At 42.1% G+C, this 20,128-nt stretch overlaps 1 protein-coding gene and 1 pseudogene across 2 annotated transcripts in view; both read right to left on the reverse strand.

Moving 5' to 3' along the window:
- MEI1 (meiotic double-stranded break formation protein 1) overlaps positions 1-20,128 on the reverse strand; it is a gene marked incomplete at both ends in the record, with an annotated part of 78,368 nt that overhangs the window by 32,422 nt on the left and 25,818 nt on the right. Inside the window, 5 exons of the mRNA XM_080811363.1 lie at positions 6,093-6,240; positions 12,346-12,514; positions 15,541-15,638; positions 16,646-16,706; positions 18,853-18,964. Of these exons, the coding sequence (XP_080667489.1) occupies positions 6,093-6,240; positions 12,346-12,514; positions 15,541-15,638; positions 16,646-16,706; positions 18,853-18,964 (588 nt within the window). The remainder of the gene's footprint in view (positions 1-6,092; positions 6,241-12,345; positions 12,515-15,540; positions 15,639-16,645; positions 16,707-18,852; positions 18,965-20,128) is intronic.
- Positions 1,501-2,047, reverse strand: LOC308347716 (chromobox protein homolog 3-like; annotated as a pseudogene). The gene has a single exon. The product of its transcript is annotated as a chromobox protein homolog 3-like (transcript).

Below are 20,128 nucleotides of genomic sequence, written 5' to 3' on the forward strand. Positions count from 1 at the left end.
AAACAACATGCAGGTCAAGAATTTAGATTACAGAATTCTATTCACTCATTTATTCCAGAAGATCCTAAACTGCCAACATCTTTAATCATCTGATTACGATTATGTTTCCATGAATGAGATCTAGACATTCCATGAATCATGACCTTTTATCCAATACAGCACAGGGATTTCAACTTCTTGAAAAGGAATGGTTCCCTAGAAGGAAACTTTAAATGTCCATTTAACTAAGTTTTGCTTACCTAATTAAAATACACCAGCACTTATCTAGTTTTCTCATTTGGGTGAGGAGGTTGTGATAAAATTTTCCTTTCAGGGATGCCAGGGTGGCTCAGTTGGTTGGGCGGCTGCCTTCGGCTGGGGTCATGATCCCAGTGTCCCAGGATCGAGTCCCAAATAGGTCTCCTTGCTCGGCAGGGAGCCTGCTTCTCCCTCTGCCTCTGCTGCCACCCTGCCTGCCTGTGCTCTCTCTCTGACAAATAAAATCTTTAAAAAAAAAATTTTCCTTTCATAGGTTTAGTAAATAAACTTGCATTTCTATAACTATAGATATGGATATGAATTCTGATATGGCTGCTTTTACATCGTCCAATTTAAATTGCTTCCATTATATTTAAATTACCCAAATAATTATAAAATTTGAAAGGTTAGGGTTTCAGAAGAATTTTCAATCTAACTTTAAGTGATTTATTTCTTAGGGTGCTGAAAATGATGGCATCCCAGAAACATGGGCTTACCCATGGTTATGAAATGCTTTTTTGTTTTGGTAAATGTGAAAGAATGAATGGAAGGAAGGAAGGAAGGAAGGAAGAAAGCTAGTTGGTTGGGGGAGAGAGAGAGGGAGGGAAGGAAACTATTTATCTATGTAATTTTATGTATACACACCGAAAACCCCCAAGTAAACAAAAAACCCAGAATGGTCCTTGGGCATATGGGAGTGAAACACAAATTCTGATTGAGTAACAACTATGAAGACTTCCCCAACATTTAGAAAAGATGTTTTTTTTTTTTAAGATTTTATTTATTTATTTGACAGAGAGAGAGAGAGACAGCAAGAGAGGAGGGGGAGTTGGAGAGGGAGGAGCAGGCTCCCAGTGGAACAGGGAGCCCTACGTGGGGCTCAATCCCAGGACCCTGGGATCATGACCTGAGCTGAAGGCAGCTGCCCAACAACTGAGCCACCCAGGAGTCTCTAGAAAAGGTGTTCTTGAATGCAGGGGAATAATATACCATGGTCTCAAATATTATTTTCTGATGCAGGGAGCAACTACAGAAAGCTTATATTTGTTCAAAGTAACCAGTGCTAGTAGATGCAAAAGAACCCCAACAACTCCCCCAATACTACTTCAAAAAGAACCTATCAAACTGGTTTTCCATTAGAATGTTATTTCTTCACACTAATAAATAAAAAACCCAAGGCCCATCTATACATACATACATACATACACACACACATAAATATATATATAAAAACATATAAAAAAGCAATGCAACCCCTCAAAATTATTGAGCTTCATTTTCTAGACAAGAATGCCAAGTTAGTCTCTCTTCATAAAAAGCAATGACAATTTGAGAACACTTCATATTTGCCTCTTTTGCCAGCACCAAGTGTGCCTCATCTGAATCTCTACATTTCATGAGAACCATGAATTCTCCACTGCTGTCTGTAGCACTGACTATTCAGCCTGATCAAGACCTCTGGCAAAGCCTCTTGTTATCAGCAGCATCTCTTTCCTCCTCTGATTTGTTGTTGTCAGATTCACTGTCAGATAAAGATTTTTTTTTTTTTGGTACCATCTTTTTCTTAACCAGCTTCTTGAGAACTAAGAAATACTTCCATTAACTCAGGACAATCTAACTTTCCTTCAGGTTCCCAAGTACTGTCTATAAATCCCTTCCACTTCAGGAAATGCTGCACTTTCCCATTCACTACACATTGGTCCAGTATTTTATCCACCACAAACTCTTCAGGCTCTCCCTCTTCTAATTTTTCAGTCTTTTCATTCTGTTTCTTTCTCATTTTTTGTAGTGTAGTCTTAGTGGAGGCCATTTTTTATTGTGGACTTGAAGAGCTATTTTTCACCACCTCAGAGCTGCTCTGGGTCCTGGGTCTCCAGCATCTCCCTTGATGCCTCTAGTTTGAAATGAAGGAGTGTGAACTCTTCAACTTTATTCTTCTTTTCAAGACTGTTTGGTTATTTTGGGTCCCTTGCATTTCCATATGAATTTTAGGAAGGAAGGAAGGAAAGAAGGAAAGGCAACCGGGGTTTTGTTTGGAACTGTGTTGGGTCTACAGATCAATTTGGGGATTATTGCCATTTGAACACTATCAAGTCTTTTCTCTCCAGTTTTATTGAAATATAGTTGCCATATAATGTTGTGTAAGTTTAAAGTACACGATGTAATGATTTGATAAATGTATATATTGTAAAATGATCACAAGGTTGGCGAACATCCATCACCTCACGCAGTTACAATGTCTTTTTCCTTGTGTTCGGAACTTTTAAGCTCTACTTTCCCAGCAATTTCCAAATACCCAAAACAGAATCATCAGCTATAGTCAGTATGTTGTATGTTGTATCCCAGAACTTTTTTTTACATTTTCTAACTGGCTATTAAGTCTTCTGATTCATGAATACAGGATGTCTTTCTATTCGTTGAGGTCTTCTTTAATTTCAATGATGTTTTATAATGTTCAGCGATCAAAAGTGTATTTCTTTTGTTAAATTTATTCCAATGTATTTTATTTCTTGATGCCATTATAAATGGAATTGTTTTCTTAATTGCATTTTGAGCATTATTGTTAAGTCTACCTTTCGCGCTTCTCTCCAGTCTGTCTCCTAAATGACTCAGCTAAGGCACACTACACCTGACTTTCTTCCTTGAAGGGACAGCCTGGGAAACTGTCCATTTCCTTATCTTAATTCTCTCCTCAATGAAGCCTCTCCTGATGCCATAATCAGATACAGTCTCTTTCTCTGTGTGTTTTCCTACCTCTCGAGCAGTCCTCCAGCTCCAGGAGCCTGTAGAGCTGTAGAGGGCCTTTTTGTTTCTCCTGCCAAACTGTGCTGAGAGCAGGGAACATGTTTGATTCACCCCAACCCTGACAGGAGGCCAGATGGCACCCGACACACGTCAAGTGGTCGATTCACATTGGGGAGTTATTATTTAATGGGTACAGAGTTTCAGTTTTACAAGATGAAAAGAGTTCTGGATATGACTAATGGCGGTAGTTGCCTAAAACTAATGTACTTAATGCCACTGAACTGTACACCAAAAATGGTTAAGATGATAAATCTTATTTGGGTATTTTACCACAACAAAAAATCCTGAATGAATAATATATAAAAATAGAAAAACAGAATTGTTTTTAATATATATAATCAAGCTGTGATTATATATTACCATTTATATATTTATATATAACTTTTAAACATGCAAAACATGTTATATATCATTTATGGATTCATACCCTAAGGGAAAGCCTGGAGTTGCATGGGCTCCTTCAAAGTTTCCACACCACCACTGGTAGATACGGAGAGAGGTCCCTAAGTCCAATCTTACCACCATTATTAGTCCTGAAACTATCAGAATTTTCCTATCATGTCCTTTCCTCCTGTTTACATTAGTCACCTCAGGAAGCCCAGGACTTTCAGATCATCCCATGATCTGAAATCCATCCAAAACCCTTCCATAGTGCCTTCAGAACTCACTCAGTTATCAGCAAATTCCTGTGCCTATTTGAATGTTCCCTTCACCTAGTTGCTTTGTTTTTCTTCCAAAAACCTGTCTTTCCTACAATCTCTCAAGTCAAGGCTATATTTGCTCCCACCTCCCTAGTTCCCAAAACATGGCCTCTAAGTTCTCTTTCTCCCTTCTAATCTCCTCCACTTGCCTAAGCCAGTCATGCATTGCATGGTCATGCCCCGAGGCCTTATCATTACCAAGAACTGCATGCTCCTCAATAATCCCAGTTCCAGCACCCCACTTTACCACCATCCCCTCTCTCTTTCCAGCTCACTCCCTCTCGTATTTCAGTACAACTCTTTGGCCCCCATCAGAACCAAAATCTTTGGAAACATCCTTTTATTCTCTCTTATTCTTACACCTCACACTGATCCACCAAGATTCTATCGGCTCCATTTCAAAATATATCCGGAAGTTAATGCTCTTCACCACCTCCTCTACTATCTCTTGTCCGTGTTATTGCTGTAACCTCCTAACTGGCTTCTGCACTTCCACCTTGTGCCCTTTTGGTCTATCGTCCTAGAAGCCAGAGTCATCTTTTTTAATTCAGCCATGAATCAAACCATAATACACAATACACATTATTGTTGTCTAAATACAACAATATGAGATCACCAAAGAAATAAATTCAAAGAGAAAAGGAAAGCATCAAAGACTGAGCCCTGGCATGACAACACTTGGAGTTCAGGGAGATAAGAGAAAATCAGCAAAAGACACTGAGACAGAACCGCCAGAGAGGTAGGAGGAAATCAGGAGTACACAGCATTCTAGATGCCAAATAAAGGCAATGTTTCAAAGAAAACAGATGCTGTTGATAGGTCAGGTAAGATAATGACAAATATTGATTACTGGCTTTATGTAGCTGTTACTGGCGACCTTGATAAGTGCATTTCCAGAGATGTGGTAAAGTTGAAAGCCTAACTGGGGTAGGCTCAAAAGCAAATGGGAGAGCAGGAAGTATATACAAGCTTAAAGCATCTTGTCATAGTAGAAAACCCAAACTCTGCCAAAGAGTACTAGGGTTGTGTCAAAAGGACTCAGGCTCTACCCTGAATAGGCTTCCACTGATCAAAGATAAGACAATTGGAGCTTCAAAAGGGTAATAACTACATTGGATTGAAACACATCAAATATTTTAAAATCCATGAATTCATAATGACACTAAAAAAAATCTCTTTGGTCCCTTTTGTGGAATGCTAGAAAACCAATTAATTTCTTGTAAACTGTAATTAAAAGAACCAAACATTCGACTTATGCTTCCTATATAATCTACCATTCAGAGTAACTGAGTAGTTGATAAAGGAAGTTTCCTTTCATGCAAGTATCCCAGTTAATAAACAAAGACTGAGTGAAAGAATTAAGGTGTTATTTTTTTGCAACCCCTAATGAATTAATAGTAGGCAATGATCACAAGTGGCTTCAAGTATCACCAAAAAAGAGACAGCAGAATATTGTATATCTAGGTCTATCTTTCTTGAAAACTCATGCACTTCAACTACAACTTTCTGCTTCCATTCAAATTAAACCAGGACTGCTTACATCATGTTTGCCCCAAAAGGAATAAAAAAAATGGGGTGCCTCACTGGCTCAGTTGGAGAAGCATGTGGCTCTTGATCTTGGGATCGTGTTCGAGACCCATGCTGGTGTAGAGATTGCTTAAATAAATTTTTTAAAACCCTTTTAAAAAAGGAGGCGAAACATTAGTCAGTCAAGAAAGAGTATCCTTAGGTTGAGGCCGAAGTGTCCATCTCTAAGGAGGAGAAGCGATCTTTAGTGAAAGAGGTGAAAGATTAGTGATCAATTAGATATAGTCCTTGATCCATAAGAATTTATAAAGAATCCTGAAAGAGAGAACTTGTATACATACAACATAGCGATCCAAAATCAGCCTGATTAACAATATTCTGGGTCCCAGAAACCCACTTTGTTTGGTAAACCGTTAACAGAAGGATCTACCTCACACTGCTCTCCTCCTCCTCAAACCAGAGGTGTTACTAAGATAAGTGCCTTGGGAGTTGATCAAGTCTAAATTGGAGTTCTGGCTCTCCCATCAGTTAATTGTGTGACCTGGAGAAAGTTACTTTAACCCAAGTCTTGATTTTCTTACCTGTAAAAAGTGGAAATAATAATCTTTCTCTCTCAGGACTGTTGAAAGAATTCGCTAAATCTCAATGTGTCAGCCCCCTCCCGCTCTCCATTCCACCAAGATTCTCCCTCTCCCTCTCTTCCTCTCTCTATCTCTCTCTCTGCCATGTACCTTCTCTCTCTATATCATCATGGTCTCTCAACGAGCCATGATGTATGGCGTGCAGCAGGAGGAGGAAGGGCCCGAAGCATTTTGTCCATACCTCATCTAGGGCACCGTCTTGGTCCTGGCAGATTGCAAGCAGATAGATGGAGGCTCTGAAGACCACCAGTGGAGGGCGCTCACCCTGGTCCTGCAGAGACAGGAGGAAGCTTTGCACAGCCACAGACAATTCTGCCTCTGAGACAAACCTGTTGACCGAGGAGAGTCTAAGTGAAAAAGACAGAAATGGCTATCCTCCCTTGTCACGTCCTGTCTTGCCACATCCTCCCTCTGCCTTCTGTCCTTCTGCCCCAGCCTGTCCATGGCCTAATGACACCTTGCACAAAGAACACGCTACATATACTTACAAAACATAGTCATACATGCATAGCACAAGATTCTATGCTTTGTACAAAGCCCTGCCAGGGGCCAGAGACTCCTCACTCACAACTAGAAGATGAAGCGTCTGGGCGCCTGGGTGGCTCAGTGGGTTAAGCCTCTGCCTTCAGCTCAGGTCATGATCTCAGGGTTCTGGGATCGAGTCCTGCATTGGGCTCTCTGCTCAGCGGAGAGCCTGCTTCCCCCCCCGTCTCTGCCTGCCTCTCTGCCTACTTGTGATTTCTCTCTCTCTGTGTCAAATAAATAAATAAATAAAATCTTAAAAAAAAAAAGAAGATGAAGCATCTGCCAGCTAGAATAGCACTATTAAAGAGAAGGATGCTACTTCTGGGGTTTAGCAATCCATTTTTTGGCCAACAGTCCACTCCTCTTTATCATTAAACTGGTATGTTCAGTGGGTTAGTTTCTGGGGAAAGGATTCGTCTATGCTTATACATGCAAGGTAATAGGGGTGAGAAGGGGACTGACTTTTTTAGTAAAATATGAAAGGCATATACCCTATTATATCTTTTCAATTTTCCACCATGGGTATCTCTCACCTATCATATTAAGTTCTTAAAAAAATTAAACACATTTTAAAATGGGTAATACTAAACACAATGTAATGTCCTGGAAAAGAAAAGGGACAGTAGATGAAAAACTAGTGAAATTCAACAAGAATGCCAAGACCATTCAATGGGGGAAAGGACAAGCTTTTCAAGAAAATGGTCCTGGCGGGGAGCCTGGGTGGCTCAGTTGGCTAAGCAGCTGCCTTCAGCTCGGATCATGATCCCAGGGTCCAGGATTGAGCCCCACATTGGACCCCCTGCTCAGCGGGGAGCCTGCTTCTCCCTCTTCCTCTGGCTGCTGCTCTGCCTACTTGTGCTCTCTCTATACATATATATCTGTCAAATAAATAAATAAAAATCTTTTCTAAAAAAAGAAAAGAAATGGTCCTGGCAAAATTGGATATGCAAAAGAATGACTGTGACCCCTCACCTAACATGATCTAAAAGAATATAGACCCCAAATGGGTCCAGAGCTAAAACTATAAAACTCTTGAAAGAAAACATAAAGCAAAAACTTCACAACATCAGATTTGGTAATGATTTTTTTGGATATGACATGAAAGGCACAGATAATAACCACGAAAAACAGACAATTTGACTGATGAAGGTTTTTAACTTCCATGTATCAAAAGATACTGTCAACAGAGTAAAAAGGCAACCCACAGAATGGGAGAAAATATTTACAAATCATGTATCTAATGAGAAATTAATATCCAGAGTAAATACAAAACTCTTAAAACTCAATAACAACAATAAAACTTGCTGATTCAAAAATGCGCAAAGGATTTGAATAGACATTTCCCCACAGAAGACATACAGATGTCCAATAAGCACATGGGAAGATACTCAACATCACTAATCACTAGGGAAATGCAAATCAAAACTATGAGGTGATAACCTCACATCCATTAGGATGGCCACCATCAAAAAGCAGAAAATAATAAGTTGATGAGAATTGGAGAAATTGGAACCCTTGTGCATCATTGGTGGGAATGTGAAAAAGTACAGCTGCTGTGAAAAAGAGCATGGCATTTCCTCAAAAAATTACAACTAGAACTGTCAGATGCTCCAACAATCTGGGTACATACAAAGAAGAATTGAAAACAGAGTCTCAAATTGATATTTGTACACCCGTGTTCACAGCAGCATTATTCACAACAGCCAAAATGCAGAAGCAATCCGAGTGTCCACTGACGGACAAATTTGTAAGCAAAATGTGGTATATACATACAACGGAGCATTATTGAGCATAAAAAGGGAAGGAAATTCTGACATGCTACAGGACGGATGAATCTTGAGGACACACATTAAGTGAAATAAGCCAGTCACAGAAAGATATATACTGCGTGATTCTACTTACAGGAAGCACTTAGAGTAGTTAAAACCATTGGGACAGAAAGTAGCATAGTGGTTGCCAAGGGCTGGTAAGGGGAAATGGAGAGTTATTCAATAGGTACAGAATTTACTTCTGCAAGAAGAAAAGAGTTCTGGAGATGAATGGTGGTGATGGTAGACCAACAATATTAATGCACTTAGTAACCCTGAACAGTACACTAAAATGGCTAAGTACACTAAAAATGGCTAAGACATAAATTTTATGTTTGTGTATTTTACCACAATAAAAAATTGTGGTAAAATACACAAACACAAATACACAAACATAAAATTTATGTCAATACACTAAAAATGTACTGAACAGTACACTAAAAATGGCTAAGACATAAATTTTATGTTTGTATTTTACCACAATAAAAAATTGGGAAAAAATACCAATGTACCAAGGTTGGTGTCTTAGTTTGATAAATGTACCATAGTTATGTTAACAGTAGGAGAAAATTAGTGAAGAATTCTCTGTATTTTTTTTTAAGATTTTATTTATTTATTTGACAGACAGAGAGGCAGGCAGAGAGAGAGGAGAAAGCAGGCTCTCCATGGAGCAGAGAGCCCAATGCGGGGCTCGATCCCAGGACCCTGGGATCATGACCTGAGCTGACGGCAGAGGCTTTAACCCACTGAGCCACCCAGGCACCCCGAATTCTCTGTATTCTTTACAACTTTTGTATAAATCTATAATTACCCCAAAGTAAAATGTTTATTTAAGAAATATAAATAAAATGGATGATAGGTAAAATTTACACATTGTACAGCTACTAAAAGTATGAGGCAGACCTATTAATACATGAGCTAACATGAAGAGATCTCCAAGATCTATTGTTAGGTTAAAGGGCAAATTGAGGGACGCCTGGGTGGCTCAGTGGGTTAAGCCTCTGCCTTCGGCTCAGGTCATGATCTCAGGGTCCTGGGATCAAGCCCCGCATCAGGCTCTCTGCTCAGCAGGGATCCTGCCTCCTCCTCTCTCTCTGCCTGCCTCTCTGCCTACTTGTGATCTCTTTCTGTCTAATAAATAAATAAAATCTTTTAAAAAAATAAATAAAGAGCCAATTGAAGACCTTATATAATATCCCATTCTGCATACTGGGAAAAAAGAAGCATATGTGTGTTTCTTGATGCATAGACAAGTTCACACAGGACACCTAATAGTAGTTAATGCTGGCAACTATTTTACTTGCATATTTACATGAATTTTTTAAAAAAACATTCAAAGAGCCACATGGGCAATAATCAAAACAGTATGGTATTGCCATAAAAACAGCACATAGGCCAATGGAACAGAACAGAGAGCCCAGAAATAACTCCATGCATATATAGTCAATTAATTTACAATAAAGGTACCAAGAATATACAATGGGGAAAGTACAGTCTCTTCAATAAATGGTGTTGGGAAAATTGCACAGCCACATGCAAAAATAAATAAATAAATAAAAGTGGACCACTATCTTATACCATACATGAAAACTGACCAACATGGATTAAAGACATGAATTAAGACCTGAAACCATAAAATTTCTACAAGAAAACATAGGTAGTAAGCTACTTGACATCAGTTTGGGGAATGATTATTTTAGAGCATCTACCAAAACCAAAAATAAACAAATGGGGCTCTTTCAAACTAAAAAGCTCCTGCAAAGCAAAGGAAACCCTCAACAAAATGAAAAGACAACTTACTGAATGGGAGAAAAATCTTTGCAAATCATATATCTGATAAAAAGTTAATATCCAGGGGCGCATGGGTGGCTCAGTGGGTTGAGCCTCTGCCTTCTGCTCAGGTCATGATCTCAGGTTCCTGGGATCGAGCCCTACATCGGGCTCTCTGCTCGGCGGGGAGCCTGCTTACCCCTCTCTCTCTGCCTGCCTCTCTGCCTACTTGTGATCTCTGTCTGTCAAGTAAATAAATAAATAAATCTTTAAAAAAAGTTAATATCCAAATACATTAAGAACTCATACAACTCAATAGCAAAAAATAAAATAAAAAATAAGTCCAATTTAAAAACGGGCAGAGGATCTGAATAGACATTTTTCCAAAGAAAACATGCAGATGGCCAATAGGTACATGAAAAGATGCTCAACATCACTAATCAGCAAGGAAATAAAAATCAAAACCACAATGAGGTATCACCTTATACCTGTTAAATGGCAATTACCAAAAAGACAAGAAAAAAACAAGTGTTGGCGAGGATGTGGAGAAAAGGGAACACATGAGCACTGCTGGTAGGAATGTAAATTGGTGCACTCACTATGGAAAAGAGAAAGGAGTTTCCTCAAAAAATTAAAAATAGAACTACCATATGATCCAGTGATTCTACTTCTGAACTCAAAAAGATACCCACACCACAGTGTCCACTGTAGCACTATTTACTATGGCCAATACATGGAAAAAACCTGCATGTCCATTGGTGGATGAACAGATAAAGAAAACGTGATACGTATATACACGCAGTGGAATACTATTCAGCCAAATAAAAGGGGACTCCTGCCATTTATAACAACATGGATTGACTTTAGGGCATTAGGCTAAGTGAAATAAGTCAGAGAGAAAGAAAAATAATTTATGATCTTACTTATATGGGGAATCTTAAAAAAAAAAACTAAACTCTCAGATATTAATAACACATGAGGCTGGACATCTTCACCCACAGGGGTGAATGCTTAATGGGTATGAGGTTTTATTCTGGAGTGATGGAAATGTTTTGGAACAAGAGAGGTGGTGGTTGCACAACTGCAAATATACTAAATGCTACTGAACTGTTAACTTTAAATGATTAATTTTGTGTTGTGTGAATTTTACCTCAATATAATTATTTCTTAAGCTTAAGGAACAGTCTTTTGATTTTGAAATTTTAATCAATTGTACAGTAATTTTTTTTAAGAGATGGCAGTGGGGGGGCAAAGGCTCATGACCTGAGCTGAAACCAAGAGCTGGACGCTTAATGGACTGTGCCACCCTGGCGCCCCTTAAACTGCACAGTAATTTTTTTAAAAGATTTTATTTATTTATTTGACAGACAGAGATCACAAGTAGGTAGAGAGGCAGTCAGAGAGAGAGGAGGAAGCAGGCTCCCTGCTGAGCAGAGAGCCCGATGCGGGACTTGATCCCAGGACCCTGGGATCATGACCTGAGCTGAAAGCAGAGGCTTTAACCCACTGAGCCACCCAGGTTCCCTGCACAGTAATTTTTAAAAAGATTTTATTTATTTATTTGAGAGAGAGTGAGCTAGTGCAAGCAGCAGGGAGGACAGAGGCGAGGGGAGGTACAGGAGGAAAGGGGAAAGGGGAGAGGAGGGGTAGAGGGAGAGAAGGGGCAGAGAGAAAGGGAGAAGCAGATTCCCCACTGGGCAGGGAGCTTACCCCAGGGACCCAAAGCTCAATCCCAAGACCCTGGGATCATGACCTGAGCTGAAGGCAGACACTTAACTGACTGAGCCACCCAGGCACTCCTGTTTAGTAATTCTTTTTTTTTTTTTTTCCTTTAAGATTCCATTCATTTATTTGACAGAGATCACAAGTAGGCAGAGAGGCAGGCAGAGAGAGAGGAAGGGAAGCAGGCTCCCCGCCAAGCAGAGAGCCCAACGCAGGGCTCAATCCCAGGACCCCGGGACCATGACCTGAGCTGAAGGCAGAGGCTTTAACCCACTGAGCCACCCAGGTGCCCCCTGTTTAGTAATTCTTAAAACCAAAGTAAACCACTAATTTTTTTTTCTATGCACAAACAATACTTTTTAAGGATACCAAAAAATTCTCATTAGCACTCTAGGCCTCTTCTCTCAACACTGTGACTACCCACCTGCCTTAACCCTCCTCCAATATGTGAACCCCTCAGGAATAAAACCCATTTCTCACTTATCTCTGTGTCCCCAGTGCCCAAAACCAGGCTTGGAGCAGATGCCTCTATGAATATTTATCAAACTAAACTGGGCTACAGATGTGGGTCCCAGGATGCACTGCCAGCCACTGGCATCGAACACTGACCTATCCTCGTGGATGTAGGCCAGGTAGAAGAGGAGCAGGATGCTGTACTGTCTCTGGCGAGCAGTTCCCTCCACATACTGGCGATCTGACAGGAAGGCGAGGCTTTCAGGGCTCCTGCTGCTTATCTGGGGCAGCCCCTGCTGCAGGAAGGCAGATGCTGCAGAGAGTTCTGGAGAGGAAAGAGGCAGGAGAAAGACACACAGAGAACACAGGAAAGCAGGTAATCAGCACATAAATACCTGCCTACATGAAGGGTACTGCACAGGGTAGCAGGGTTCATGCAGGATAAAAGGAAATCAGAGTTTCCTATTCCTTTATAAAGCTTTCAACCCGCCAGGAGAGACTAAAGATGTGAAGATGAACTAAAGATGTTCTGCCACTAAACATGTGGAAGAACATGGATACAATCCTTGATTCATTCATTCATTGACAAGCGTTCATTGAGTGGCTACTCAAGGCCAGGCTGTGAAACACAGGCCCTATCTCCCAGAGCTGGTGGCTGAGAAAAGACAGATAATGAGACAGACAGTTAACAGGACATGCGATTGGTCAAGTTTCCCATTCAAGCGTGACTCATACCACCTGGGGTGGGGAGGACAAGCTCAAAAAGGAGGGAACTGTGGAAGGTATGCAGAAAACAGGCAGAGTGAAGGCAGAGATTCCTAGGCATGGGAAGAAAGGGGTTCAGAGGCCCAGAGGCTTAAGAGGACATGCTTAGGGTGCGGCAAGGAATTCCATCTGACCAAACCAGCGATGAACAGATGTGGAGTGTCAAGAGTTCCAAAATGATGTGACGGAATTTGTAGTTTGAATGCTGAGTCAAAAATTTAGGTTTTATCCTGAGAATAGATTTCCTATGAAATCTCTATTTCCGAAAAGAAAGGGTATTTTAATACCAAGAGTATAGAAGAAAAAGACTTCAGAGCTTAAACTTGAATAAAGTCAACTTTATAGAAAACTCACTATATTACCCTTATTTTTTACATTTCACCATGTATCAGAGGAACCTTCATCACTGTCTGACAGTGTCCCACAGACTGATCTTTGGGGACCACCAGCTGAAGGCTGGGGTGTTAGGATGGTAAGACTTGATTTTTGGATAGATCTTTTCAGCGGTGGTAGGAGACTGGTTGGAGGATGAGAAACTGAAAGCAGGAGGCCAAGTCAGAGGTCAAGTGAAGAGTCTGTCCTGCCAGTACAGTGGACTTAGGGCCAAGTGGAGGATGAGGATGGAGAATACGCACAGCAGTTTGACAGAAGAGCCAGGTCAGGTCTCCTAATTCTAAGTTTAGTGATTTTTGCACCAAAGCACACTATAATCATTATTGTAAAAATGAAACTAATATGCTAGAGTTCGACACATCCACCCACCCTTTCTCCTGATATATAAAAGAAAGAAGCAGTCTGCATGTTAGTAAGGTCTGCTGTTCTTCCTGGCACTCTGAGATTTGACAAAGCCTCATCGTCTAAGGAGGCAGATATGTGGGGCTCCTCCTATTCCCCCAAAAGAGGATCCTGTCGGGGTGCCTGGGTGGCTCAGTGGGTTAAGCCTCTGCCTTCGGCTCAGGTCATGATTCCAGGGTCCTGGGATCGAGCCCCGCATCGGGCTCTCTGCTCAGCAGGGAGCCTGCTTCCTCCTCTCTCTCTGACTGCCTCTCTGCCTACTTGTGATCTCTGTCTGTCAAATAAATAAATAAAATATTGGGGCGCCTGGGTGGCTCAGTGGGTTAAGCCGCTGCCTTCGGCTCAGGTCATGATCTCAGGGTCCTGGGATCGAGTCCCGCATCAGGCTCTCTGCTCAGCAGGGAGCCTGCTTCCCTCTCTCCCTCTCTCTCTGCCTGCCTCTCTGTCTACTGTGTTCTCTCTCTGTCAAATAAATAAATAAAATCTTTTAAAAATAAATAAATAAATAAATATTAAAAAAAAAAAAAAGGATGCTGTCAGCAGCAGTGGGGCTAGCACAGTGAGCACAAGAGGTGCTGTGCAGTGGCTACCAACGTAATCTTAGGCACCAACCATGGCAGAAGTGGTTGTGCTAGTGTCTCTGAAGGTCAGACCACACCTGAACAGGCAAAGAGCAGGACACCACGCGGAGAGGAGTGGCTGCTACAGTGAGAGACTTGGGAACCAAGCCACGTTGGAAGGAATGAAAATGTTCACCTGAGATTAGGTCTCTCTCGGCACAGTGCTGGAGAAAAAGGAAAAGAAGGAGTGAGGTTTGGGCAGTGGAGGGACATGACACCTCTTCATAAATGTAAAAAGAGGAAACACGGCCAGCACCACAAAGAAGGTATCATAGTTGCTGAATGAATGAATAAGACAATGATTAAACTGTTTTATGTTATACCAAAAGAAGTCTAGGATAGAGGAACTCCATGGGGGCAGAAAACATGTAATTATCACCATATCCACAGCAGCACTGAGGCCTCCCTGGCATGTAGCAGAAGCTCAGTGACTTTCAGCAGAGGGGAAAACTTCGGCTCTCAGCCCTCCGTCTGCTGTTCCGCCGGCCTAGACTCTCCATGAGCCTCCTTTATTTACGCAGACCTCTGCTAACATGCCACCTACTCACAGAGGCCTTCCCTGACCACCTATCCAACATGTATCTTCTCCCTCCATCATCCTCTATCCTTTTGCTCAGTTTTATTGTTTTCATAGAACCTATTCATTTTTGACATTGAATCTATGTGTTTATTGTCTACCTCTCTCATTCCATGAGGACAGGATGTTGGAACTCTATCACCAGCACCTGGAAAGAGCCTGGCACACAGTAGATGCTCAAGAAATATTTCATGAGTGAAGAAACAAAGAAATGGAACAGGCCATTCCGAGTATTTTGAGCAGAAGTCTCTGGAGGTACAAAGCAGAGAGCGAAAGTTCTGCTGTAAGGGATGTTACAGAGGAGATGGCCTGGAGGAGGAACTGAACTTGATAAGCTCCGGAGTCCTTCTCAGCCCTTAGAGTCTAAGGGTCCAGGAACCTTGGATTCTCTTGTTTTCTGATTCTATTATCTCAGCTCCCTAAGCGTTAGTCTCTAGTCCCACCATTCCATGATTCCGTGGTTCCTCTGGCAGCTTCTAGCAAAGAGGTCGTAATTATTGTGATATTAACTCACTACCCAGCCAATCAACAAAGGCATCCAGACTGTAAAAGATCACCATGGACCTGAGGAGTGGTCAAGCCGCAGCATCTTACCTTCTTGGGAAGGTGGTCCTGTCTTCTCTGGAGCTGAGAGGAGGTTGAGGCTCATGCAGTAGAGGAAATTGGAACATACCTGATTTAGGGCTGAGTGACTTAGAGGGTGGAAAGGAAGAGAGAACAAGAGGGAACATTGTGACTTTGGCTGGGACAGCATTATCCTTGCCATATACTGGGGCACCACTGCCTTGTGCCAAAGCCCAGTGAAATTCTAACCACGGTTCTGGAAGAATAATTCTGGAAGTAGCTGTGAATAATTAATATGGAACCTGCTGCCACAGCTATAACCGAGGCACATAGGCATTGACTAAAATTTAAAGTTGAAAAAACAAGTCAAGAAGGGCTACTGAACTCTGACTTAACAAAACATACCAACAAAAACAAGTGCTCCTAGACCAGGAAAGAGCTTGGGAGTACTAGGGGGAAAAAGGAAGCTATTGAACCCAAGACAGGCAATTAAGGAGATCTACAAACATCCAAAAATGTGACTTTGAATCCAGATGGATCCTTGTATTTGTATCCCCTCCTGAAGGTTGGGTGTTCTATTCAGAGATAAGCAAGGAGACCTAGACACCGCACTGTGGCCGCCTTGCAGGTTGTAGGCAGTAACAAATGGGATCGATCTGTCAAGTAAATGCAGAGACAGGTGGCAAATCATAAATGGGAAGGAAGAAAATGCTACTGCAGAAACATTAACAAGACAGACTAAATTCTCTATTTTGAACAAAAGAGTTTCTCCTCTGGAAATGCTGGGCTGGCAGCAACCAGGACATGACTCTCTGTGGACACTTCTTTCATTACCCTCAAGGGCTTCCAGTTCCCCATTTGTAAAATGAGGGGTTAGACAAATGATCACCAAGAGCCTTTCCAGTTTTGACGTAACAGGTGCCCATCCACGTGTCACATGGAATGAATGTCTCAGCAGAACCAGACTAAATAAAAGCTACAGAAGCATGTCGGGTTCATACCACCAGCTGCTGAGCAATTCTGACACTGTGTCAATCCCCTCACAGTCCAATGACTAAACCAGTCAGAAATTTCCACTTGTCCAGTCAAGGACACTGGCCCCTTGGCCACCAGTTTTGCCTGAGACCAGACATACCTCAGGCTGTTGCAGAATCTGGCCTTCAGTTCCAGGGTTAGTCGTATGAAAGATGAGGAAGCTTGGGAGAAGTGGGAAGCAAGCAGAGAGCAGTTTAAATTAGATTTATTACATTGTCATCCCGGCCCATACTGATCACATCCTCTACTGCCTTCCCAAATCAAAGCCTCTCCCAGTGAGACTTCTCTCAATAAATCAGCACCATCCACCTAGATGGGAGCCACAAGCCAAGGCATTACCCTGAGCTGTTCCCTCTCCTTTCTGCCCCACATCCAACTGTCACACACCCCCCACACTGCCTTAGTTCCTATCATCAACCTGAGTTAAAACAAGAGTTTGAATTATTTTCTCCAGTCTTGCATCCCTCTAACTCATGGTTCATACCAAATCACAAAAGGATCTTTCTAAAACAGAAAGCTGAGCCTATCACTCCTCTTTTTTAAGACTCAAAGCTCCTAGGATAAAGTCCAAATTTCTCACATGGCCAACAAAGCCCTCCATGACTGAGCCCTGGCTACTCCTCTGTGGTAGGCCTTCCACTATATGCTATGTGACAGGAAGAAAGGACAAGGCTTTATTTATTTTTTTAAACATTTTATTTATCTATTTGACAGAGAGAGAGAGATCACAAGCAGGCAGAGAGGCAGGCAGAGAGAGAGGGGGAAGCAGGCTCCCCGCCAGAGCAGAGAGCCCAATGTGGGGCTCAATCCCAGGACTCTGAGATCATGACCTGAGCCGAAGGCAGAGGCTTTAACCCACTGAGCCACCCAGGCGCCCCAATGACAAGGCTTTAAATGATAATGATAAGAGGCAAGCATTGCATAAAAATTCAGAAAGCAGGCTCCAGAGCCAGATTCCCTGAGTTTGAATCCTGGGTATACCACTTCCAGGGCAATCTTGGGCAAATTATTCAACCTCTCTGAGTTTCAGTATGCTCCTTCATAGAATGAAGATAATCATAGTACACACTTTCTAGGGTTTTTCTGAAAACTAAATGAATTAATAAGTATAAAGCACTTGAAACAGTATGTGACAGGGGTTCCTGGGTGATTCAGTCAGTTGAGCATCTGACTCTTGATTTCAGCTCAGATCATGATATCAGGGTCTTGGGATCAAGACCCGAAGGCTCTCTGCTCAGCGGGGAGTCTGCTTCTCCCTCTCCCTCCACCCCACCTCCTGCTCATGTGTGCTCTAAAATGAAGAAATAAATCTTAAGGAAAAAAAAAAAAAAACAGTATCCGGGGCATCTGGGTGGCTCAGTCAGTGAAGCCTGTGCCTTCAGCTCAGGTCATGATCCCAGGGTCCTTGGGATCAAGCCCAGTAAGGGGCTCCCTGCTCAGCCAGGAGCCTGCTTCTTCTTCTGCCTCTCCTCCTGGCTTATGTGCTCTCACTCACTCTCTATCTCTATCAAACACACAAACAAACAAACAGTGTCTGACAATAGTAAGAGTGTAATAAATGTTAGTTGTCATTAGTTATTAATTATTACTACCATTCTCTCTACTCCCTTTCTGCTTTGGGCTGTTTTCCCCTTCCCATTCTCACCATCACTAATACTTTCTAAGGAAAATAAAGGAGACTCTAACTCTGACTCCTGGGCTTATTCAGCAGATTGAAGTATTTACAGGTAACAACTGGACAGGTGAGAAAGGAAGCTTTACACTTGAGAGGGAAAAAAATGACTGGTGAGAGAAAAAAATAAATAGATGCAGAAAGCCTGGAAAAGGCTGAGGGAATCAAGAACCACTGGGGTTCGATTATAAGAAGGCAGTTCAGTGTACAGCTAGACAGCAGCTTTCGCACAGAGTGCCAGTTCCCCCCCGGAAGGCATCTGGAAGTCTATGGGACGTTTTTCAGGTGTCACAATGACTGGGGGTACTTCTGACATTCAGCACTCAGGCGTCAGAGATGCTAAATGTCCTGAGAAGTCTGAAGGAATATCAAGTATGGAGAACAACGTGGAAAGACGTGTGTTGTGGGACTGGAACTGGAACCTCCTTGACATTCTTAGAGAAATAGCAATAAATCTGAGAACTTACTTTAAGTACCTTTGGTTGTTGGACAGTATTGCCTTCCACTCAACACTGGGCAGGATATAGATATTGACTCTGAATGATCACATAAACCTCCTGCCCACAGGTTATGCTCTCTTTGCATACTCTGAGCGCCCACCTCCCTCCCGACTTCCACACTTGCCTGATGCCTACCGAGTTTCTTGGAGAACTTCTCCTTCATGTGGGGAGCGATGACAAACAGACTGTGCAGAATCGAGAGGAAAACTTCCATCAAGTTTGGGTGGGTGGCCTGCTCTGAGTGCCTCTGCAAAGAACCAGGAGAGAGAACACAGCCCACCAGGACTGAGCCTCTGAAGAAGAAAGCATCAGCAAAACCGGCATCAAATCTAGCAACAATAAACTAACCTCTTTCACTTTAAGGGCACAAGAAAAGCTAGGGAGCCTGAAATCACAAGCCTGCATCCAAGGATTGTATCCACCACTTAATAAGCTGTATAAGACGCATTACCTCTCTGGGTCTCTGTACCAAAAGGAATAAAACAGTAGTAACAACAAGACCTAGCTCCCAGAAACAAATAAGATCTGATGTGTAAAAAAGTACTTTCTAAATTATAATGCAGAGTGATGCTAAAGTTTCTTTTTTTCTTTTTTTTTAATAGGTTTCACACCCAACATAGGGCTTGAACTCATGACCCTAAGATCAAGAGTCACATGCTCTACTGACTGAGCCAGCCAGGCACCCTTCCCCAACACTCAAGTTTCTATGACTATAGCCATCAGTAATAATCATATAGCTTGTAAACTATCTTCACATTTATTTTTTTAAGATTTTATTTATTTATTTGACAGACAGAGATCACAAGTAGGCAGAGAGGCAGGCAGAGAGAGAAAGCAGGCTCCCCGCTGAGCAGAGAGCCTGATGCGGGGCTCGATCCCAAGACCCGGAGATCATGACCTGAGCCGAAGGCAGAGGCTTTAACCCACTGAGCCACCCAGGTACCTTGTTCACATTTATTTTTCCTTTTTTTTTAAGATTTTATTTATTTATTTGGGGGAGAGAGAGAGAGAGAGAGAGCATGAGAGGAGGGAGGTCAGAGGGAGAAGCAGACTCCCTGCCGAGCAGGGAGCCTGATGCGGGACTCGATCCCAGGACTGCGGGATCATGACCCGAGCCAAAGGCAGTTGCCCAACGAACTGAACCACCCAGGTGCCCCACATTCATTTTTCATGTGACCTCTGTGAATAATCCAGTCATGAGGCAGCCTGATAGAGCAGACAGAGCTCTAGATTAAGAGTAGACAAACCTGGGTTCCAGATCAAGCTCTGCACGAAGTCACTGCGTGCCCAGGGGTCAGTTAACCCTGCCCCTCTCAGTGTCTCAGTTTCCTACCTAAAAGATGGGGTCTCAAAGACATGGTTCTTATAGATACATTTCCTTTGTTTTTTAAACAAAAAAAATTTTTTTAAC

The sequence above is a fragment of the Martes martes genome (assembly GCF_963455335.1).
Source record: "Martes martes genome assembly, chromosome: 8".
NCBI lineage: Eukaryota > Metazoa > Chordata > Mammalia > Carnivora > Mustelidae > Martes > Martes martes.